This window comes from Pelmatolapia mariae, linkage group LG3_W (genome assembly GCF_036321145.2).
Source record: "Pelmatolapia mariae isolate MD_Pm_ZW linkage group LG3_W, Pm_UMD_F_2, whole genome shotgun sequence".
NCBI classification, from domain to species: domain Eukaryota; kingdom Metazoa; phylum Chordata; class Actinopteri; order Cichliformes; family Cichlidae; genus Pelmatolapia; species Pelmatolapia mariae.
Window position 1 is genome coordinate 45798748 of NC_086229.1, and position 22204 is coordinate 45820951.

Consider the following 22204-nt stretch of genomic DNA (forward strand, 5'->3'; position numbering starts at 1 on the left):
CTACCACTTAAAGAGCATTTTAGGACGTCTTTTGAGTGTCTAGTTGAATTAATTCTACTGGCTCTCATGGTCGTTTGTGATTATGGACATATTTTTCATGTACATCAACCATTTAGTAAATTCTATCTATTTAGTAATATCTGTCAGCTATAAAATGTAATATAAATATAAATATAAAAAATATCTAAATATCTCCTGCCCGTTATATTTTAATGGTGTAAGACCAGACGTCTGTTATCGTGTTACATAAGCATTCCTCACATATCAATGAGATGCTGTACAGTACAATCCTACTGACACAGCAGAGGGATAATAACAGCTATTTAACATCGTTACACGACACATTTGAGCTGCATGATGCAGACAAAGCGACTAAATCATCTTTTTTGTGGTCTATTGTCTTCAAACCAGCAGACAAAGCTGATGGCAGAAGATGTTTGGAGAAGAACTTCAGGCCGTGGACTGAAAAGGTATTTTTTTCTTGTTATCAAAAGACATTTGGAGTGACGGCTTCTACAACTTGTTGTGCTGAAGTAAAGCTTACAGTCTAAGAAGTCACAGTGCTGATATTCAGCACAAAGAGAAAAGCTCACTTGTTTGAATTTATTTACAATCATAGTTTTATAAATTCTGACTGTAAACAGCTTTTACAGCTTTGATATTGTTTGACACTCGATATCAGGTGATGGTATTTAATTTAAAGGTTTCTATGTCCCAATGAGCCATTTACACTGACCAGTGTCAGTTTAACTGTAACACATTCATTATTTAGTTCCAACATTTCTAGGAGAAATAACTGAATGTAAAAATGGCAGCCCTCAGGCCAGGTTTAATTGATAGAGATATATGCATGCATTATGAAAGTTATGTATCCCAGATCATTTTTATTCATCTAGTCCTGGCAGACCCACCCCTTTCTCCCAAGTTAACTGCAACCCAAAAGAACTAGTGGGGGTCATTACACACTCACAACCAGTGTGGGGTAAAAGAGCCACCAAAAACCTGTCAGCCTGCACAGCTACAGATGTGCTAAAAGCTAAAAGACTTAGAAGCTCTGCTTATGGAGAAACTTTCTAAGCCTAACAGAGGACAGGTACTCCTGCCCAAATAACATGATATAACCCCACATACAGCCCAGCCATAAAGTGAACCAAGTCATTTAGTTAAAGACAGCATGGGACCAAATGCATGTAACCAGCCTGCACCAACCTGACATTTCTTCCTCCTGAATTAAATGAATGAATGGATGAAAGTTAAATGACTATAAACCTAAAGCCACTAGTTCCCACACTGGAGTTCCCTGACACTGTGTTAACTGTATTTAGCTTGTATCAACAGTTGTAACAGGGTAAGCTACGTGAGACACTGCATTGAACGATTGTTTCTATCTTAATGGTTTCAGCTCATATGTTCTGCTTTTTCCTTTCAGTAGATCAAAGCAGCTCGTGCTCTTTCTGCTTCCATTTTGATGGCAAGAAGAAGAAGAAGAAGACTTCAGCGAAGTGGCGTTCATGGTCTCAGTGAACAGTCATGGTCACATACTGCATGTGGTTTTAAAAGCAACATGTCTGTTCACCACAACAGTCGAGATGTGTAATGTTAGTGCATGTTACGGTTTGTTCTTGAACATCAGTTCTGTTTTCTACTTTGACCACTTAGACCAAAAAAAGTGTTGTTTTCAGATTCTTTCTTTTAAATCTGTAAAGCACCTGCTCATTTTTTATTACAGTTAGTTTCACATAAATGTTAGTGTTTCCTTTATGGTCTTTTAATGCTTACACTAGACTGTACACGTCTACATTAGAGACATTTCTGTTACCTATTTATGAGACTGGGCTGCTTGACTACAATTTGGAAATGGATGCAAAATCACACGGATCGTGCTATTGTTTGTTTTTTAATATGATGGACTGAACACAGGAGGTATCTGACTAAGCAAAGATTAATCTGATCCCATTTCTACCTGTCTCTACTGTTTCAGCTGTAACTGTCAGGATATATATTTATTCCAGCTCTCATAGGGCAAAGGAATGACTCAGACTTGTCAAATGTTCTTTGATTAGATACACAATTTCACAATTTTCTTACAAATAAAACTATAATGACAAACATGAACAGCTGTGCTTATTTCTGAGACATGATTTTTTTTGAATGTGTTCATATTTAGACAGTGTACATTTATATGCTGAAACTGTAATGGTGAACCTGAGGTGATGGTCAACAGAAAGTGAATATATATCAATATAAAACAATATTGAAGTAATGTCTTTACCACAATCACCTTATTCACTGTAGTAAACATGCACCGCTAGCTCACGTGACTGACTGTCTCCATGGTTACATCGTATATTATTAGCTATCCAAACAGCTTTCAAAGATACTGCCATAGCTCTCTGCAGTTGTAACACTTTCACGTTTTTGATAATTATGAAGACAGAATATGTTTTTAAAGACATGCTGGGCTGTTGCTATGGTGGTTGCTGTGGACTAGGGTGGACCGCGCGTCCGATTCCTGTTATTAGCTGTCCGCCGTAGGAAGGCTGCGTTCCATTTAGAAGTAGCGACAGTCTGCCGTAACTCCAACTCAAACCCCGTTTTGTTCTTTAATTAAAGGGCTTTTACAGCCGTTCATGACACACACGCACACACACATAAAGCACTTTGCCTCACCATGAGAATGCAACTTTACTAAAACCTTTAAAGTATCTGATATAGGATAGAAAAATGAAGCAACCAGAGATTTAATGATGAAGACTCTGGGTTCTGTAGTTCATGTTTTACAGTCCTGAATGACTAACTGCACATCCAAATAATTTATTGAAGAGGAGTTTAGAATGCACTTTAAATTTAGACTGTTGCTGTTTAATTTTTTACATTGTTACCGTGTTATGTCATGATAAGGTTCACCTGCTGGGGGTTTGATGGATCAGCTGGACAATACAGTCAAAGACAGACTTCATCCATCATATGCAAGAATCCTAGTTGGATTTTTGTTTTCACTCATATTTTAGAACCAAATATTGAAAACAACTCTGACAGACTGGATACCTGGTCAGGGTGTATATTACCTTTCACTCAAGCATCCCAGGACAGAGCCCTGCCCCACCATGAGCCTGGGTGGATACGTGGTTATAATATAAAATGACTGATACTGAATATGAATATTTCATGAAAATCAAATTATAATATGAATTCCTAGGTGTTTGTTATATCCAGCAAGAGATTGATTACATATGTCTGAATTGCTAACCCTAACCCTAGCTCAGGGGTCGGCAACCCGCGGCTCCGGAGCCGCATGCGGCTCTTTAGTCCTTATAATGCGGCTCCTCGTGGTTTGGGAAAAATAAATTAGAAGTATTTAGCTGAAGTGCATTTTATTTGTGTTTAGTTCTTTTTTTTTAACTTGTAGTTCTAAATTGGAAGATTATTGTGATTTTGAAATATAAAAATAAAATGATATCTTATTATTTTTATCATCGCTCAAAATAAGCGTCACACTCGCGGAAGCCGGTGTACCCGCCGAAACGCCATGCATTTATGCATGTATGCATTTATCTTCGGATCCACATTATGTCGGCAGCTGTTCGCCACCGTGAACTATGTTAAAAACAAACACCGCTCACGCCTCACAGATGACAGCTTACAGTCCTGCGTAACGATGAAAGCCCCGATTTGCAGACGCTGTGCGCAGAGGTTCGGGAGCAGAAGTCTCATTGTAAACACATCACGGCAGACCCGACGATGTTTGCATGAACATGTTTTTCAGCATCTCTTTGACCACTTTTCACACACGGTTGCTGTACGCATACAGCCGGCTGTAGCTTTTCAGCTCACAGCCGACAACACAACAGCAGAGAGAGCACAGACTTTAAGGCGGCGAGGCGCGATTGCGGGTGCCGCTCAGGTGCGTCCGACTCCCACGCAGCGGCACTGCAGACCACGCCCCGCCACACACATTAACAAGGTAAAATAGATATTTAGGCAGAATTTTGCAAATATCTATTTTTTTTAGCGGCATAGTGCTCACAACAGTTTTTGTTTGCTACATGGATCATTTTAGTTCAGCTGGGTGTCTTTCCTTTTGTTATATTTCTTTAAGAGTTCAAAATGTGTTAATTACATTAATAAAATGTAATTTTCTCTGTAGCACTTCATGGATTTCATAAGCAACACACCTTAGTTGCTCTGTGGATTCTTTTAAAAAGCAGTTAAAAACTTTTCGGTTCAAACAAGCCTTTTGTTGATCTACGTATTTTATATTCTTTACATTATTTACATTTGATCTTTTACATTGTGTATAATGTCTATTGATTGTATTGTTTAATATTTGTGTACAACGCTTTGTGACTGCCTGTCTGTGAAAAGCGCTTAATAAATAAACTTTACTTACTTACTTTAGTTGTTCACACAAAGCATAAAGGTAAAAAACAATATATACAGTGTTATCTTCATTTTAGATTTCAAAAAGTATTTGCGGCTCCCAGTGTTTTCTTTTGCGTGGAAACCTGGTCCAAGTGGCTCTTTGGGCGTTAAAGGTTGCAGACCCCTGCCCTAGCTCAACAGACCACAATGCCCTGGACTGTCACTATTATTACATGCTGTGAACATAAGTAGCTTTGATCACAGTTTATGTTGTAAAAGCAATATTGAAAAAAAGATCAACATTGTGATATTATTTCTTCCAAACTGACCAGAAACATGCTTGTCAGACTCTCACAGCACAGGATCAGACTCACTGTGCATGACGGCTCAGGCCAATGATGTCTGTTAGATTGTCAGTTGTTTAGTGCTTCTGTACAGTTAGGGTCACCATCTCTATTTCAGTATAATTAATATGCAGAAAACACTAAAAGTTGATTGCCTTCCAATATTCTAGCATAATTAAAAAACTTTGACTTTGTAAGTACATATTGTTACAGTCCTAATGCCAATATGATTCTTCATAACTCCTGCTTTGAAATACTGAACTTTAAAATTGACCTGATGAAAGATAATTTACAGTGGCAGTCTGTCAGGATAATTCTGACTATAAGATCACTGTATTAATCTGAATCCTTTTGAAATGTGCTGTGAATGAATGCTGATGCAACTCACTGTGGGAAAGCTGTTAATACAATGAATCTGTGACACATACAACACATTCACAGAGGAAGGGGACACAAAGGGAGGACACGCAGAGGCTGTGTTAAAGTCAGAAATCCAAATCAATAGTCAAAAACAGGCGGCGGTTACAAACAGGAAGACAAGCAGTCCATCAAACAGTCTACAGGGTCAAACATACAGAGAATTCAAACAGCAGTAAAAAATAACAGGACACTGAAAAACTTAAAGCAATGTGTGATGCAATAAAAGGAACCAGCACAGTATATTCACTGAATTACAAAATTACAAAAGAGAAAAACGACGATTTCTAAGGATTATTTTCTTAATTGCAGGTAGAGTGTGGCTGGTAAAGATGGAAACATACAGAATGTAAACTGTGTGAGTTTGGTGAACTTTGTTAGTAACAAATGAGGTAAAAAAAAAACAACCCAAAACAGACAAAACACAGAAAGAGGCTCTCAGTATTCATTAATAATTAGAAAGCATCTAAACATTCTGATCGTGGATTTTTACAGTCTTAGTTCCGCTCGCTGTCGTCATTATAATCATCATGATCAATGGCGAGGTCCTGAGGTGGGCGGGGCTGTCTCTGGTGATGTCACCATGAAGGAACAGCATCTGGCACGTGTTGGTGAAACAGCCCAGTACTGGTTTAGTTTCCTCTCCAGCTGTTTGACATTTGACACTTCAACATTAAGGGGAAGAAGAAGAAACAGTGTTAGGTCAGGTGACCACATGGTTTCTAAAATAACTGACAGGAAGTAACCAGGCTGTTAGAAATGGATGGCATGTGTTTAGAGTTGCTGTAGTTAGGTAACTCTACTTACCAAAAGCAAAGCTGCTGAATGTTGCAGGAACATGCCCATGTGTGGTGGTCATTCAGTGCTGCTCCGGCAGGTTAGACAGTCCAAGACTGATATCCTGCCCATCTGAGAGTTTGAAAACACACATGCAAAGATTTAATTGTATTACAGTCAAAGTTGGATGTTCATTTTTGTCCTTTAAAAATGTTTGTGTATTTGAAAGCACTAACATTTAGGGATGACTCGGATCGTCTCTCTCTAAGAGTATCTTCTTTAGAGGGGAGACAAGTGTATCCACTGATCCACATCACTTTGCCTGGATGATGACTCCTCTCTCCCTCACCCAGAAACACTCCTAAAATAACCAAGCAAATAAATAATACTGAAGATTTACTCACAACATTACAAAAACATCAAAAACATCTCCCTTTGATTCCATTCCTCCATTCCTGCTGAACACCAGGCAACAAATATCCCAGTAAATCACAGTAAAATGTAAAGCACATATTTTCTCTGCTTTGTCTAACCTCTGCAGAGCCTCTGTCAAGAAAAACATATCTGTAAGCATAAAACAAATATACATTTCATAACACGTCACTGGACAAACCTCGGTCAGTTGATTTCCTCTGTTCAGTGCAGACGAGCATCAGTCAGCAAGTCAAGGTGGTGAGATGGACTGGTGCCCTTTGTGACTCTGCTAGTTCTTCTGAGGAAACACCACCGTCTCTCCACACCGTCACCATCTGTGAGCACAAACTGCATCTCTGCTCTGCCAGCATGTAGGAAATCACATATCACACACACAAGGGTGAAGAAACATTAGAGCTCGAGTTTGGATACTTTAGATCTAAACAGATTAAACTAGCTCTTAGTCTCAGCAATCAGACAAACAATGATACCAAACTGATTCTGTATGAATACAATATGGTATTTTCAATACAGGTGTCAAATTAATGTATTAAAACTAATACAGATATATGTATATATATTTTTGATAAATTAGTTTGCTAAATTAGAATATATATATTTTTTTTTCATTTAACAATTGCAACTGAAAGAAATTAAATATTGAACAAATATATTGTCACATTCTGCATTCTCAAATACAAATTTCACAAAGTAAATTTTTGATTAACAGAAAAAATATGAATTACAAAAAATAATTGTATATTATTAAAATATTATGCAACCGTGACCAAAGTCAGAATCATCATTACAGTACTGTGGACTTACTGCTTGGCTCACAGTGATAAACTTCAGGGGAGATCATGACAACAGAAAACTGTAAACAACACTCTGAAGTCAAGCTTCTTTTCTTGTTTCTGTGACCTCAGCACGCTGACAGACTTGAAGTTGCTAAAGATTTTAAAAAGTGATAATTATAGGGAAGAAACTTCTCTTTTTCATCCATTTAATCAAACATTTGATGCCTCAGCTGTCTCAGTCCTATAGCGTTCTGCAACTACAACTAACCTGAGGAGGCTTGGATTTGGCTGCAGGTGCCCTTGTACATCCTTCTCAGCAGCACACATGTGGGTACCATTTAATCACACTTCGTCCTGAGCTTTGCTTCATCACAAGACTAAAGGTGGCATCCCGTGTCACAGTCTTATCATCATCCAATTGGAGAAGAAACATTTACAGTCATCCTGGTTTTGTCTTCTGATCCTGCAAAAAGACTGAGGACAACAAAGCCCAGAGAACATGAGATACATATGGAAGAAATATAGTGTCATCAGAATCCAACTATTTTTAGACATTGAATTTATAACACTGAATTTTTATCCTCCAAATTGCCCTGCAAAAAATATTCACCTGCAAAAATTCGCCTGCAAAAAATTCACCTGCAAAAATTCACCTGCAAAAATTCACCTGCAAAAAATTCAACTGCAAAAATTCACCTGCAAAAAATTCAACTGCAAAAATTCACCTGCAAAAATTCACCTGCAAAATTTCACCTGCAAAAAATTCAACTGCAAAAATTCACCTGCAAAAAATTCACCTGCAAAAATTCACCTGCAAAAAATTCACCTGCAAAAATTCACCTGCAAAAATTCAACTGCAAAAATTCACCTGCAAAAGTGATGACCTTAAATGACCCAAGCCAGAGCAATCAGCACTAGATCGAGTCGAGCGGCTCTCAGCCAATTAAATTACGCTGTTTGATCACATGACATCGTTAGCCAGCAGTGTGTCTCCTAGAAGATAGCTGTTTAGAGGTGAGGGATTAAGGCTGTATCCCAATTCAGGGGCTGTATCCCAATTCAGGGTCTGCAGCCTTAAAGTACGCAGCCTCAACGATCCTCAAGGGCCGCGTACTCAAAGACCGCTAAGGCCGGAAGTGCGAGGCTCGTGAAATGGGACGGTCTAGCCTCCGTCGCGCTGCCCAGGTTGCCTAGCAACCATAACACCAACCGCTGGAAACGTTTCATACAGCTTTGTTTGACAGAAATGAAGGAGAACATATTTTGTTCGTGTGTTTGTTTCTACACGAGCTTTGTGTGATTTAATAAGTATCTGAGGCTGAGACCGCAGGACTGTAAAACATGACTGTTGGCCTTCATTTCTGTACTGAACAGTCATTTAAGATTAGCTAGTAAATAACAATTAGCCAATGTTGTTCATGAGACTAAAGTCAGTGTAAATATGATATGGCCAATATTATAGTTATTATATTAATCATTATAAGTTATTACAGCAGTGAGTTTGAACTCTCAAATCAAATCACTTCTATTGTCACATCACATGTGCAGGTACACTGGTACAGCACATGTGAGTGAAATTCATGTGAGTGAACTCTGTGTCTAACACTGAGCTTCAGTAAAGATTCAAGTTCCAGTTATTTATAAGTCCTATCACCTTAAATCTTCACTCAAAGACAAATATGTTTGACAGTGTATATGTATTATATATAAGAGACAAATGTTGTTCGTTTGATATGTTGGCATTACTAAATTTGGCTCAATGCTCACATATATGTGTAAAAAGAAAATGTACGAGCTGTGATAACTGTTGCTGATAGAATGAAGAGTAGACTGATATATGAAATATTCCTTTATTGGGTGAGAAAATCAGACCATGTCATAACTGCTTTAAGTCATACAGAATAGATATCAGAGCCTTAAACAGGCTGACTTCCGCTAAATGGGTCAAACTGGGCAGAAAGTATACAAACACATAACATCCTTATAGAATATGATGTAACACTATAGATCAACTTACCTCTGAGTATATAAAGCATATAAACAATTACAGCAATATGATGCAACAAACACAGCAGTATTACTAATCCAAAATACTCAAAGCTTCATAGAACTGAAACAAACATTTATTTTTAGCTCCATTCTGCTGCTGATACATACTTTAGGTTTCTGAATATTAAACTTGTTGCTGCCTTTCATAGTGTGTAACTTGAAGGCCCTGAGTACTTTCTCCCACACTGAAAACACTGGAATGATAACATTATTTGAACATTACCTAATAAGACTGATTCAGGACAGACAATTAGTTATTTTAAACTTTTCTAGCAGTCCTTCACAACCAGGGAACAGTCTGTCTATTCTCTCCATCTGTCAGCTGCTGCTGGCTCTTCCTCCTCCTCTTCCTCACACACTGCTGAGTTTGTCCTGGTGGATCATCAGGGGTGCAAAGCCTCACAGATGATGTGCAGCAGTGGGTCCCTCAGTCTGTCCTCACTCTGGACACTTGCAGTTGTCACACATGGAAATCAAATGTGTGATAAGCTGCAGGATTCAAACACAAGTGTAACTTATAAATACATGTTCATACTTTTATTACACAATCAGAGAGAAAGAAACAGAGAGAGAGTGCAGGACAGACAGACAGGTGACAGTCTCAGGTGTATACACTGCTACAAAACAGCACAAGAGGAGGAGGATTTAGTGTTTGTGTTATTACGAGTGCTAAACAAGAAGAGTTCCAGATGGTCCAGTGGACACATGTGTGACTCCTGTGATTAAAGCATCTTTCTTTCAGCTTAACGAGTGAACCGTCAGCTCGTTCAAACACACGTTAAAGTCCGTTTGGCTCGACACCACCAAACAGAGGCAGCAATATAACATAGCTAACATTAACAGTGCAGTGAATCCTGCTTGTGCCGTCATATTCAGGACTGCAAACCGAGCAGCATCACTGACTTTCAGCTTGTTGTGTTTGTGGATTTATGGCTGACTTTAATTATCCATAAAATCATCACATTCTCTGTAAGAGAATCAATGAGTACTAAAAATGTGCACCTTTACCTGTGTGTTTTCTGGAACAGGAACAGGGTAATATCTGTGACCCAACTCCCACAGCTGGTTGGGGGACTCATGTTGTTTTCTGTTCGCAGTGGATGGTTGTCCCATCCACTGCAAAATGTATTAAAATTATCCTCTAGTCGAGGAAGAAAGATGTAATGGCAGCAAAAGAGGTGTGCAGCATTTGAAATGTCAAGAAGGCCTTCTTCCTCAGGGTTGTGAAGAACATCGTAGTAAATGCATGTAACGGCCACCCAGAGGTCTCTCCACAGTCGCTCTATTCTGAAATAATATATAAAAAATATTTAAATTAGGTATGGCCTTTCTTTGGTGTGTATGAGAAATTCCCTGCTTGTTTCTAACCCTACATGAAATGTGTGCATGACAACAGTAATAATACATTATCAGGGCATGTAGGAAGGACCCAGGCATATCACTTAAAAGGTGTCAAAAGGGTTGTGATGATCAGTGGCAATACATGAGATGACAACCAGACCATTAACACAGAATGAACATTCTTGGAAGGAAGTAACAGACTGGAAAAGGTGTGTGAATAACTAAAAATAGGGCAGAGTCCTGAAGGCTCTTTGGGGTTTGTAGGACCTGTCCAATATTTTCTTCCTTGAGGGGTAAATAATGGAAATTGAAAGAAACAACAACAACAACAAAAAACAAAACAAAACAAAAAACACCTGACACATATCAGACAATATATCCTGCTGGATAGGGCACTGTTCTCTAAAGACATATTACTATAAAACTTTTTTCATAAAGCTATACCCTTTAAATGTTTATGTATTTTTAAATAATGGAAATAAAGCTGCAACACCTTCCATCTTATGTCAGAAACATTTGAGGTTGACAGTATTTTATGAGAACAAACCTTTGATTGTGCACACTCATTCCTGAAATGAAACTGCCTCTTCCTGTGCCACGAACAGTAAACATCAGCCGTGCAACCTCCACATTTTCCCATCCGTGGTTGCCACGAACCCTGAAAACAAAGAAGAGTACCCCAAAACATTCGAAGCTTTAAACAAACTTAGATCTGATGATAAAGAACAACTTATGCCTTAATCAGAGTGTTTTTAAAAAATGTAAAAGAATCCTTAAAGTCTTTGATTGCTACTGCTCTAGAAGGCATAAAACATGAATTGTCTCATGAATGCACTTTCCAGCATGTGTCAGTATGAAGTTTAATTTAACACAGCTGTTAAAACATTTTTCAGGATTTACCGGGTTGATAACAATTATTTAGATTTATTGAATTTATAGGAAATTACACAAGTGCCATCTTGTATCATTATGATCTGTGTAAAGAGACAATTTTAAGAATACTTTTGCAAAAACATGTTAAAGTTGGAAGTAATTGGCCGATGTTCCAATCTTGAAGATCAGCTGTGCCCATTTGTTGCACATTGTGGGAATGGAGAAGTTGAGGCCCTTGCAGGCTCCCCACAATTTTCCCCAAACTGAGCGACCCAGCTAATTCAACACCTTTACTAAGCAGTGCTGTTATGTAATTGGATACAAGGGGTGAGATAGTAATATTTTCCCTCCTTGGTTGTAGCTCCCTGACATTACAAGGGTAATCATTTTATGATGTCGGGTTCAGTGTTACACCAGGATTTCAAATACAATATCATCATCAATAAGAATTAGTATTATCATTTCAGAATTGTAGGTAACCACTTTTAAATGCCATAGACTACTTGTTTAATTTGATGTATTCACTCTAGGAGAGCGCAGAGGGAATATCCCGTTTAACTTATGCTATCTGTTTAAGTTTAGATAGTATTTGTAAAGATATTGACCATATCCTTTTCTGAAAGTGTGGATATAATGGATGGGGTAAGGTACTGGCATGCCACAACTTTATAGTTGTTAAATTCTGGGTACAAGTATACATGCCCATCTTGTACATGTTTTTTTAATATTATTATTATTATTATTATTATTATTATTATTATCATCATCATCATCATCATCATCATCACCATCCTACCCAATTACATGTTTCTTTTAATCAGGTTATGCTGTTTTAATGACTTTACAGTATAATTTACATTGTGTCCCTTTAATTTTCCCTAATTGTATGTTATATTAATCCCATATTTCCGTTTTAATATTTCTAATGTTTGCATTGTTTTCTTCACTGCCTGGTCTGCCTCTGTCTCGCCTGTATGGATGCATTTACACCTAAATTTCCCCAACAAATGATGTTTTAATTCACCACTATTCCAGTGAAACACGAGTCTCCCATCTTCCTGCTACGGGTCTCGAGTTTTTGTTCACCAAAGCACACACCAACTTCATACTGACGGACATATCACTGCCCTATTCCCGCCTTGCCTGACCGTGTTTTGTGGCTTTGGTTGGTTCACTTCTCCTCACTCTTCCCCATTCTTGTCATTAAATCAGGCCGTTCTGCAACCATGGCAGCCATTCACTCTATGGCTTTATTCATAGTGTATTTTACCCCTTAACCCAATGCCGTTCTCGTTTCACACATTATATTTGCAGTGTTCGTCTATCTATCAATATCTGCGGATTATGGTTTTGTACCGAGTATCCTATTTTGTAGAGCACAGCATGTAAAGGTTAGCTCGGTTAGCAGGATGCTAGCATGTAGCGCTTAGTGAGACACGCATCAGACGAGTTGAGCAAAGACCCCGTCTGTGTACCTTATACGTGACCAACGGATTTAAATAAAATTAACGTTTCAAAAGACAAACTTGAAGATAAAACATAATATACTTACCGGAGAACCGCCAGGGTTTGCCGCTGCCATCATGCCGCTCCTGAATTCAAAACTGCCTCTGCAGACAGGCAGGGGAGGCGCGGAACTTTTCTTTGAGTTAGTCAAACGTTTTCCTCAGTTCGAGTAGATGATAAAATAAAATAAAAATGAATGGTATTTTAAGTAGGACTAGGCGTTCTGTAATGATCTCTATTTAGGAGAAAAACTTAATCACTCACCTCTAAACAGCTCTCTTTTCAGAAGACACTGCTGGCTAACGATGTCATGTGATCAAACAGCGTAATTTAATTGGCTGAGAGCCGCTCGACTCGATCTAGTGCTGATTGCTCTGGCTTGGGTCATTTAAGGTCATCACTTTTGCAGGTGAATTTTTGCAGTTGAATTTTTGCAGGTGAATTTTTGCAGGTGAATTTTTTGCAGGTGAATTTTTGCAGTTGAATTTTTTGCAGGTGAATTTTTGCAGGTGAATTTTTTGCAGGCGAATTTTTGCAGGTGAATATTTTTTGCAGGGAAATTTGGAGGATAAAAATTCAGTGTTATAAATTCAATGTCTAAAAATAGTTGGATTCTGATGACACTATATTTCTTCCATAGATACACAACATCCAACATTCAGACTCAACAGCCTCCATAAATGAAGAGCACCAGGTTGGTCCAGTTATACTAGATATAACTACATTACTGTGTATGAATAATAATCAAGAGACAAACTTTGAAGATGCAGAGCATGATGTACCATTATCAGACTGTAAACAAATATCCACCAGGCTTCTTTGCTGGCAGAGGTGATGATTCTCCCAACAGGGATCAGTAGCGTCTTTTAACCTGTGGTATAAGCAGCAGTCACTGAAATATTACTGTTTCAGATAAGAAATCTAGCACATAAAAGCCAGGGTGGGAGGGATCTCTACAAACTGACTTACCTCTGCAAGTGTGAGGCTGTTCCTCCAGCTTCAACAAAAATCTGACTCTCCAGTCACAAACAGAAAACTCCAGCTGGGAGATAGAAAACGCTGCCTGGGTCTTGCTGGATGTTGCTGATCAGAGTCCCACATTAGCAGAGTGCTGCTTGGTCCCACTGACCCATGTGGACAGTGACTGTGGAGAACTGTTCTGGAAAATGGAAAAGAGAATTAAAATGACAAAAAGCCAAACAGGATTTCCACAAAGACTCTCTTAGAATCAGCAATCAAAAAAATCATTGGTTCATATTACAATTAAATATGACCAGGCTCCTTAAATGTAAGCAGTTAAGATCTGATTTGATTTACATCCTTCACACAGCGCATTTGTCCAGGCTGTCAGGTAAACATATAATTAATCTCAGGTAACATGACTCACAGTAGAGATTCAGTAAGAAAGATTGCCAGCTCTAATATTATTACCACACCAACAGCTCAGATTTCTAGAAGTATTTAAACAAATGTCAGTCTATCCATTCATTTTCTTCTGAATATTCAATTCAGGTTCACAGTGGGAGGGTGGGGGGTATCGTAGAAGTTTGTAAATAAAGTCTGCAACACAGAAAGAGCTGTGATCAAGCTATTTATTACTGCGCGCAGGAGAGCCAACACACATCAAACATCACAGTTCACAATCATGTCAGCTCTGCCACAGAAGTCGTGCTCCTACATCTTTATGCATTCCAAGGAAGAGGGAGGAAGTTACAAACTGATCATACCACACTTCACGCGCCTCGCTATGAAACCTAACGGATCAATGGTTACGCTGTTTTGTGCCCTTGGCCTAATCAGCAGCTGTAAAGGGAGTTGTTTTCTCAAACTGCTGATGCTGAAGTAAGTTCATCTAGTTTTAGAAACTTTCACTGAACAGTCTATAACAGTGTCACAACTAAGCATATGCATAAGCACTTAAATACTTTAAATGAGAATAATAGAAAATTTCTATTACAGGAGCCAGAGCCTGTCCCAGTAGTCACAGGTAGAGCACACCTGGACAGGTACCAGTCTGTCAGAGGACTAACAGAGAGACAGACGTCAGAGTAACAAGTCTATTTAAAATTAATGTAAGCTTGCTGCAGCTGTATGTATGAACATGTGTTTCTGTGCTCTCAGTCCACCTCTCAGGAACCTGGAATTCATTTTTAGTCTACTTTAAACAGACCTCACAAAAGGCTGATGTGGCTGGATCAGTCTGATTTAAGTACGATACCTTTGGCCAGGGATTAATCTGGTACATCGCTTCACTGCAGTCTTACATATTATCCCCACACCTGAATAAAAAATATTGATATTTACAAATAACAGATTCAGCTGATGCAGCCTGACTCAATCTGATTCCAGATGTTCAGCACACACAGACACAGAGGTACTGTTTAAAGTTTAGTGTTAACCTGAGTCACTGATCATTTACAGTATTACAGAGTCTGTCCGTCTTTGCATGATTTTCCACGTCACTGTAAGTTTCTAGCTGACTCTCAGGTGTGACAGGTGTGCCAGCAGGAAAGAGTAATAATAACCTGCATCCTGAGGTTTGTCATGCAGGATTAAAGAAGCCAGGCTTTGTTCACACAGCTAGGATTGTATTTTATACTGACCCTGGGTCAGTATAAGTATCATACAGTTTAAACGAAGCACTGAAACTTGCACATATTTATTACAGATGCATTGAAGCTAATCTGGATATTTACTGTCAATCTGTGGCTGCGATTAATCACTTTGCTGGAAACTTTATTAACTAGTAACTTCATCAGTCATGACAGAAGCTAATATTTCTGTCCCAACATCGTTTAAACAGTAACAGCTTTACTACAATATAAGCTAACGTTTACACCGTAACTTTAAGCTAGCACCATAAAGACGGTAAAACACGTAATAATATCTACAAATGCATCTTAAAGCTGTTATATTAGCACTCGCTGTATTACTAACATAACCACATTAACATTATTGACACTCGCTGACTTTTATTAGTCATTCTATAAATGCTGTCCGTTTAAATGGTCTTACCTGTAACACTGCTGTATCCACCGGATTCCAGCCAGAGTGGATTCTGGAGTCTTCCACGCTCCTGTCAGTGATCCTCCATCTGGATGGATGATAACAACCTTCTGAACAATCTAGCAGGTGGATGGCCCACATCTATGGGACTGATTTCTGCTAATAACGCCCATTGTATGGACTGATAACATCCGAAGCGGGTGAATAAAGTCACCCAGTCTAGCTGTGCCATTACCCAGCATACACCTCTCCCTCCATAAATGCAATAAACGATACAAAAGTAATAGCCTATAATTAATGTATCTGCTGTATCTGCTGTTTCTCAGGTAGTTGTTTACATTATATAATATATTGTGTTCAGTACACGTCACTACAATGTGATTTCGGAAATATATAAATATACGAACAACAGGCTCTTCCGCGGAAATCTCTTGTCGTCAATAAACAACGATTAGGGAGCAGCATAGTTTTCAATAGGAGGACCCTGCACGTCAATTCTCGACGCGAGGGGGGTACCCTGCGCGTCCATAATTGAAGCAGAGGGAGCCTGACCATGCGTCACACATTTGACGAGTTGGGAGTGAGAACGTGTTGGCTAAAAACAGGAATCAAAAACCAATAAAAGAGATTATGACAGCACTGAATTATTTGAACATATATCCATTAATAATAAGAAATACAAACACCACAATTAGGCCTACAGTCAGAAAAATTATTAAAAATTGTAATTGTAATCTTTTTTTTTCTTCTAGTTCCAAACACAACGAGGATCATCCTGCTGGGGAAAACTGGAGCTGGGAAGAGCAGCCTCGCTAACACTATTTTAGGAAGGAAAGAGTTCAAAGTTCTAAATTTTTCTGACTCACAAGCAAATGTTTGTGAAGCAAAGTCTGGATCTGTCGATGGAAGAAACCTGACTTTGATTGACACTCCTGGTTTTTTTAGCCCAGGATTTTCAGAGCAGGAGCTGAAGCATGAGATACAAAGGTGTGTCACAAAGTGTTTTCCTGGTCCTCATGCTTTCATTATTGTGCTCAGAGTGGAGAAATTCACAGAGCAGGAGACGGCTGTCATCAGGAAACTGCAGGAGTGTTTTTCTGCAGAGGTATTTAAATATTCTACAGTTGTCTTCACAGATGGTGACCAGTTACCTGACAGAATGAGCATCGAGGAGTTCATCACAAATAACAAACCTCTGAAAGATTTGGTAGACAAGTGTGGTGGTCGGTGCCACGTTGTAGATAATAAGTACTGGACAAACCAGCAGGACGAGTACAGGAACAACCAGTGCCAGGTGACACAGCTGGTCAACACAATAGAGAACATGCTGATGGAAAATGAAGGAGGCGGCTACACCACTGAGATGCTGAAAGACTGGCAGAGACAACAAGAAGAGCGCAGTAAACCATCATCATTATCAACTTCTCTCCAAAGAGTCTACAGACTTTTGACAAAATACACAACCAAAAAATCTGTTAAAGTCCTGGTAGGTGTAGCTGTGATCCTTGGGGCACTGCTTTATTTAAAAAAGTGTGACCACATCGCATCACAATGCAGCAGTGGTAACGTAAAACACACGCACTGATGTCACAGAGAGAGAAAAAGAAGGAACAAAGCTTTTTACATCAACTAAGTTCTGTTTGTTTATTTTATTTTACAAGACTAAATTGTAGATTTGTGTCATGCAAGTGATTTGAAAAGTAATGAACAAGACTACTAAATAACATGTTATTGTTATAATTAATAATATAAATGTTATTATACTGTTTGAACTGCTTCAAATGCATTTTTGTATCGTTGTGTTAGTGGGAATTCAACTCTTCCAATAAAGCACAATTTAATATTAGAATTTATCAAAAGATAAATTATTGGTGAGTAAAAAGTTTCGTTCAAACCTAAACTGAATATAAGGATTTCAGCGATAAACCAAGCTGTGCCTGAAACAAACGAGGACTTGAGGATGAGAAGTCAAGACTGTGTCCTCCTGCCCCAGCCACAAAACTGTAGGTACAACACGCAGTCTGGCCTTTCACCTCTGACCTCTGACATCAACAAGGCTTTAGCATCCTCCAGTCTAGGTCAAGCCGCAGTCCTGCAGTGAACGCTACCTGCGGTTTAAAGTAAGACTTAAACTGTTCTCTTCTCTCATGTCTTGTACATGCATTGCATTTTGGAGTAGTGGGTTTGCTCGTTCTTTAGTGTGCAAGAAGTCCTCAAATTTTAGATGAGGTCATATGGTGTAATTAGAATATTGTCCAAGTTTCATACAGATAGTATCTCTCCTGCAGGTCGCTAATAGCTATTTCAGTTTTCAGCCAACACAAAGAACTTCAACCTTGATCCTTCACTTACTCAGTGATAGATAAGTCTGAGGTGAATCAACTGAAAACCTGTGCAGAGGTGAGGAAAAAGAGAAATCTGTTTAACCTGTTGGGGAGGAGTAACCATAACAACAAGAAATGCTGTTCACCAAAACTTTATGGTCAAATGGTGCCACCTGGAGGAGGACATTTTTGTTTATTATTTTCTAGAAAGATTACAATAAATACATTTAAATTGCAGATGATCTTCCAGTGTTGTGAAAGTGTTTCCTTTATATGGTAATAAAGATCAGTCGGACCAGAGACTCTCTGTAACTCTTTGTATAATACTGGTTTTCAGTGTGTTACACATAAATTAACAGTAACTTTGCACAGAATAACCTTTGTACATGACTTCAGTCAAGTTTGTGTAAATTTCTTATTATTTTGTATACTTTGCATACTTTGTCTTTCTTTTTTTTTCTTATTTATAGTCCATTTACGTTATAGAGTTGCTGCCACTGCCAGGTAAAAAATAATGAAATGAATTGGTTTAATGTGCGTGCACTGTAGCAAGTGACCTTTTATGTTCAAATGCTGTGTTGTTATTTAAATTTTAAGGTACATTATGAAAAAAATATTTCCAGTACTGAATAAATACAATAATTTCAGTTTATTTGGTTTGATTGTGTTATTATCTCAGTGACTCTGTTTTTGTAGATTCTAAAGTGGATCTGAAACCATATATTACAAATGGTGAACACATTGCTCATGCTGTGTGCATTCAACAAGATTTTCTTTTCCAAATATTGACATGTGCCAGTTTATTTTTGCTGTGTTTCAAAAGCCTGTCCACATGTCCACACATGACATTTTCATCAAGGTGAAGGAACAAGGTTAGGAAAAGAACAAATGTTGAGAGGAAGACAAACAAGATAACAACATTCAAGATTTCATTGCCCAATTTTCAGATTTACTGTAAAAGTGTTAAGGTCTCATTTTACTTTCCTTTTTTTGTCACAAATAAAGAGCTGATAATATCGATTTTCTTTTCCTATGATTGTGTTTCCTCCTGCACTCGTTCCAACTCCACTTTTTCCAGCAACAACAATATGTTTTTAGTCTGTGTTATTTTTTTAGGGCTAATGTTAATGTTGGGCATTAACATAGTATTGTGCTGTTTCTACTGTTGATGAAGTCAACAGCAAAAAAGTAAAGTAAATTACTGTCCATCCAGTTACTGAAATGGGCAGAAGGAAACCTGAACGAAAGAAGGGAAAGTCAAAGCAGCGCTTCTGTAACGTAGCCCAGAGAAGCAGTAGTGGTCCCGCTGTAAGCTATCAGCTGCCTACCCAGACCCAGACTTCCTGTAATGCAAAGTAAAATTAGTATTAACAGCTAAAAAGAAAAAAAATAATAATAACAATCTTGACAAATCAAAGTTACATACTGATCAAAAAGTGCTGCCCGATTCTCAAACAAAGTGGCCAATAGGAGGCTTCTGTAGCTCCAATCTATAAATACTGTTTACTACCAGGTCAAATAATTAAACGTATGACACAAAATAAACACATACCAGCAATCGATGGAGAGATCACCTGCGGACGAAATGATCCGACCGCAGGTGATCTATACAAAGACATGAGGAGCATCAGTCAACAAAAATATGGCAAATTAGGATAACAGGGACACGTGACTCCTACCTGTGACAGCTGGGAAGGTCAGGTGATCAGAAATCCCAGTTTGATCCGGATGCGCACAGAAACAGGTGATCGATGGAGGGATGCTCAGATGGCAGCTATGTTTATACTAGCACCAAATAACGTAACTGGCCACTAACCGGTGATTGAAAATGCAATGTTAAAATATAATATTAATTCTATTATATAAGAACATTGGTTGCAATATGGTTCGTAATCCAAATCCAATTTCGCAGCCTCACAGCAAGAAGGTCCTGAGTTTAATTTGACCGCTTGGCCGGGGCCTTTCTTAGTGGAGTTTGCGTGTTCTCCCAAGGTTCTCTCCAGGTACTCCAGTATCTGAGAGCTACTGTATTAATGTTTTAATGTACTGATGACTCCAGGGACAGAATTAAACCAAAAGCAAAACTTAATTTTGTCAGCAACAGAAAACAAAGTCCATGGATACAAACAGAAGTCACACTGGGGGAGAAAACAGGAATAATGGAAGACAAAAGGATGTCAGGATGAAGGGCTGTAATTTTAATATTTATTGTACACAGGTACTGAAAAATGAAACCAATTTAAACCCACGGCCAGCAGTATGAATTATTACATATGTATTATTAAGGATTATCACAGCAAATTTACCACAAACAAACAAATAGAATTCACAAGCAATCAAGCAATACTTGCCTTCAAATGTGACACTTTAAAATGGTAATAAAATGATGATAAAGAATTTAGTGCATTACATGTGTCTTGAAATGTTTTCAACTTTTTCTAAATGATTAAGACGTTCTGTTTCAGTGTTTGTGAGAGTTCTTCCTGCTTCTACAGCTAGTACACCAAGAGCCTCAGCTGTGTTCATAACTGCCTCCTTTATTGAATCTGCTTCATCAGCTTCACGATATCCTATGCAACCTCCACCTATCGCTCCTGCAGTAGCAGCAAGCCGTGCAACTGTATCCAATTTAACACCAGTTGTTGTGAAGTTCTCCCTGTGTTGCCACTCCTGTCACTACGGCACTTGCTGGTATTCTTCAGTATTTTAACAACGTTTGGAATCATTCCCGGCACACCAAGCAGTGCTCCCAACAACATCCCTGTGGTAACACCAGCAGCCATCTTTTGAATATTGTAGAATCTGTTCTCTGCCTCCTCTCTGATTTCTTCCTGTGACATCTCTCTTGATAATGATCTAATACTCTCTTCCTCTTGTTGCATTATCCTCTCCACTTCTAGTAGCACCTCATTTGTGTAACAGCCTCCGGCGTTGTTCCTCACCATCTGCATAAAAGGCTCTGGGATTTTATGTCTATGTTCTGCAATATTATGTGGGGTGGAGCCGTAGGAAATGACGTAGGCAGAAGTTTGGGGTAGTGCGCTGCTACTCGAGAAGGGGAAATTGTTTCCGTGATAGTTCTGTTTACCTTGTAAGCTGTGTTCCTGGTTGCCATCCTTCGTTGCTCCGAGTGTTAAGTTCGTGACTGCAAGTTTCCTTAAATATGTTTATTTTCTGATCCTGATGTTTGCCGCGGCTTTAGTTACGTTCTACCGCGTTATAGCAGCGAGTTTTCATCTCGTGACTAGAGGCATGTGCCGCTGGCCGCCGCCATTATGTAGTAATTTTATTCGGCCACACGATGGCGCCAAAGTCCTTATGTTCACAGTTAGAGTGGATGTTTCAGCTATGTATGACATTCTCACTGTGTTTAACTGTGTCCTTTCTGTGTTTGGAGCAAGAGATGTAAGATTGGCGTAGTTCAAGTCATATATGTTATGTTATGTGTATATTCAGATGGATGTGTTGGTTTATTTCATATAATACTTTATGTTTATCTTAGTGAAGCTGTTGCTGTATATATTTATATACTCATGGCAATTTGTTTGTTACTACAGACTGCTGGCAACACTGAGCATCTAAGTGGCAATAAAACAGCTGGCGGTGACAATCCAGCAAAGTGGAAGCCTCTTGTCCTCCTTCCTGTATCCTGACCGATACACCATCTTGTTAGCTGCTGAACCTAAAAGAACTAGCCCTCACCAAGTACTCCTCAACATTGGTCCTTCGAGCCGGATTGCAGTTATCAAGATGGAGCCAGATGGAGCGATATGTCCTGATGTAAGGCCTAAACGCCACACACGTCGACCAAGCCGGTTTGAGGACTTTGATGTTAACTATACAGGCCACCCCTTTAGGGAAATGCTGCAGTGGGACACCCCACAGCCCCACACAAGAAGCGGGAGAGTTCAGTCTCAGTATAGTCATACGCCACCCCTCTACAGCAACAGGGATGGGGCCTATTACAATACACCCCCTCCACTGGGAAGAAGTG

The 22204-nt window shown here is 38.8% G+C and overlaps 1 protein-coding gene and 1 long non-coding RNA gene across 2 annotated transcripts; one reads left to right on the plus strand and one right to left on the minus strand.

Annotated features, from left to right (window-relative positions):
• Positions 1-9203: 9203 nt before the first annotated feature.
• LOC134624502 (uncharacterized) lies at positions 9204-13061 on the minus strand. The gene is made up of 4 exons (XR_010093574.1): positions 12927-13061; positions 11049-11159; positions 10169-10447; positions 9204-9649 (listed from the first exon to the last, which is right to left on the minus strand). It is a non-coding gene; the product is annotated as an uncharacterized LOC134624502 (long non-coding RNA).
• A 3378-nt stretch (positions 13062-16439) lies between these two features.
• LOC134623125 (GTPase IMAP family member 9-like) lies at positions 16440-17471 on the plus strand. Its single transcript, XM_063468334.2, has 2 exons — positions 16440-16476; positions 16582-17471. Exons 1-2 carry the CDS (start codon positions 16440-16442, stop codon positions 17469-17471), a joined length of 927 nt encoding a protein of 308 aa, XP_063324404.2.
• The last annotated feature ends 4733 nt before the right edge of the window (positions 17472-22204 follow it).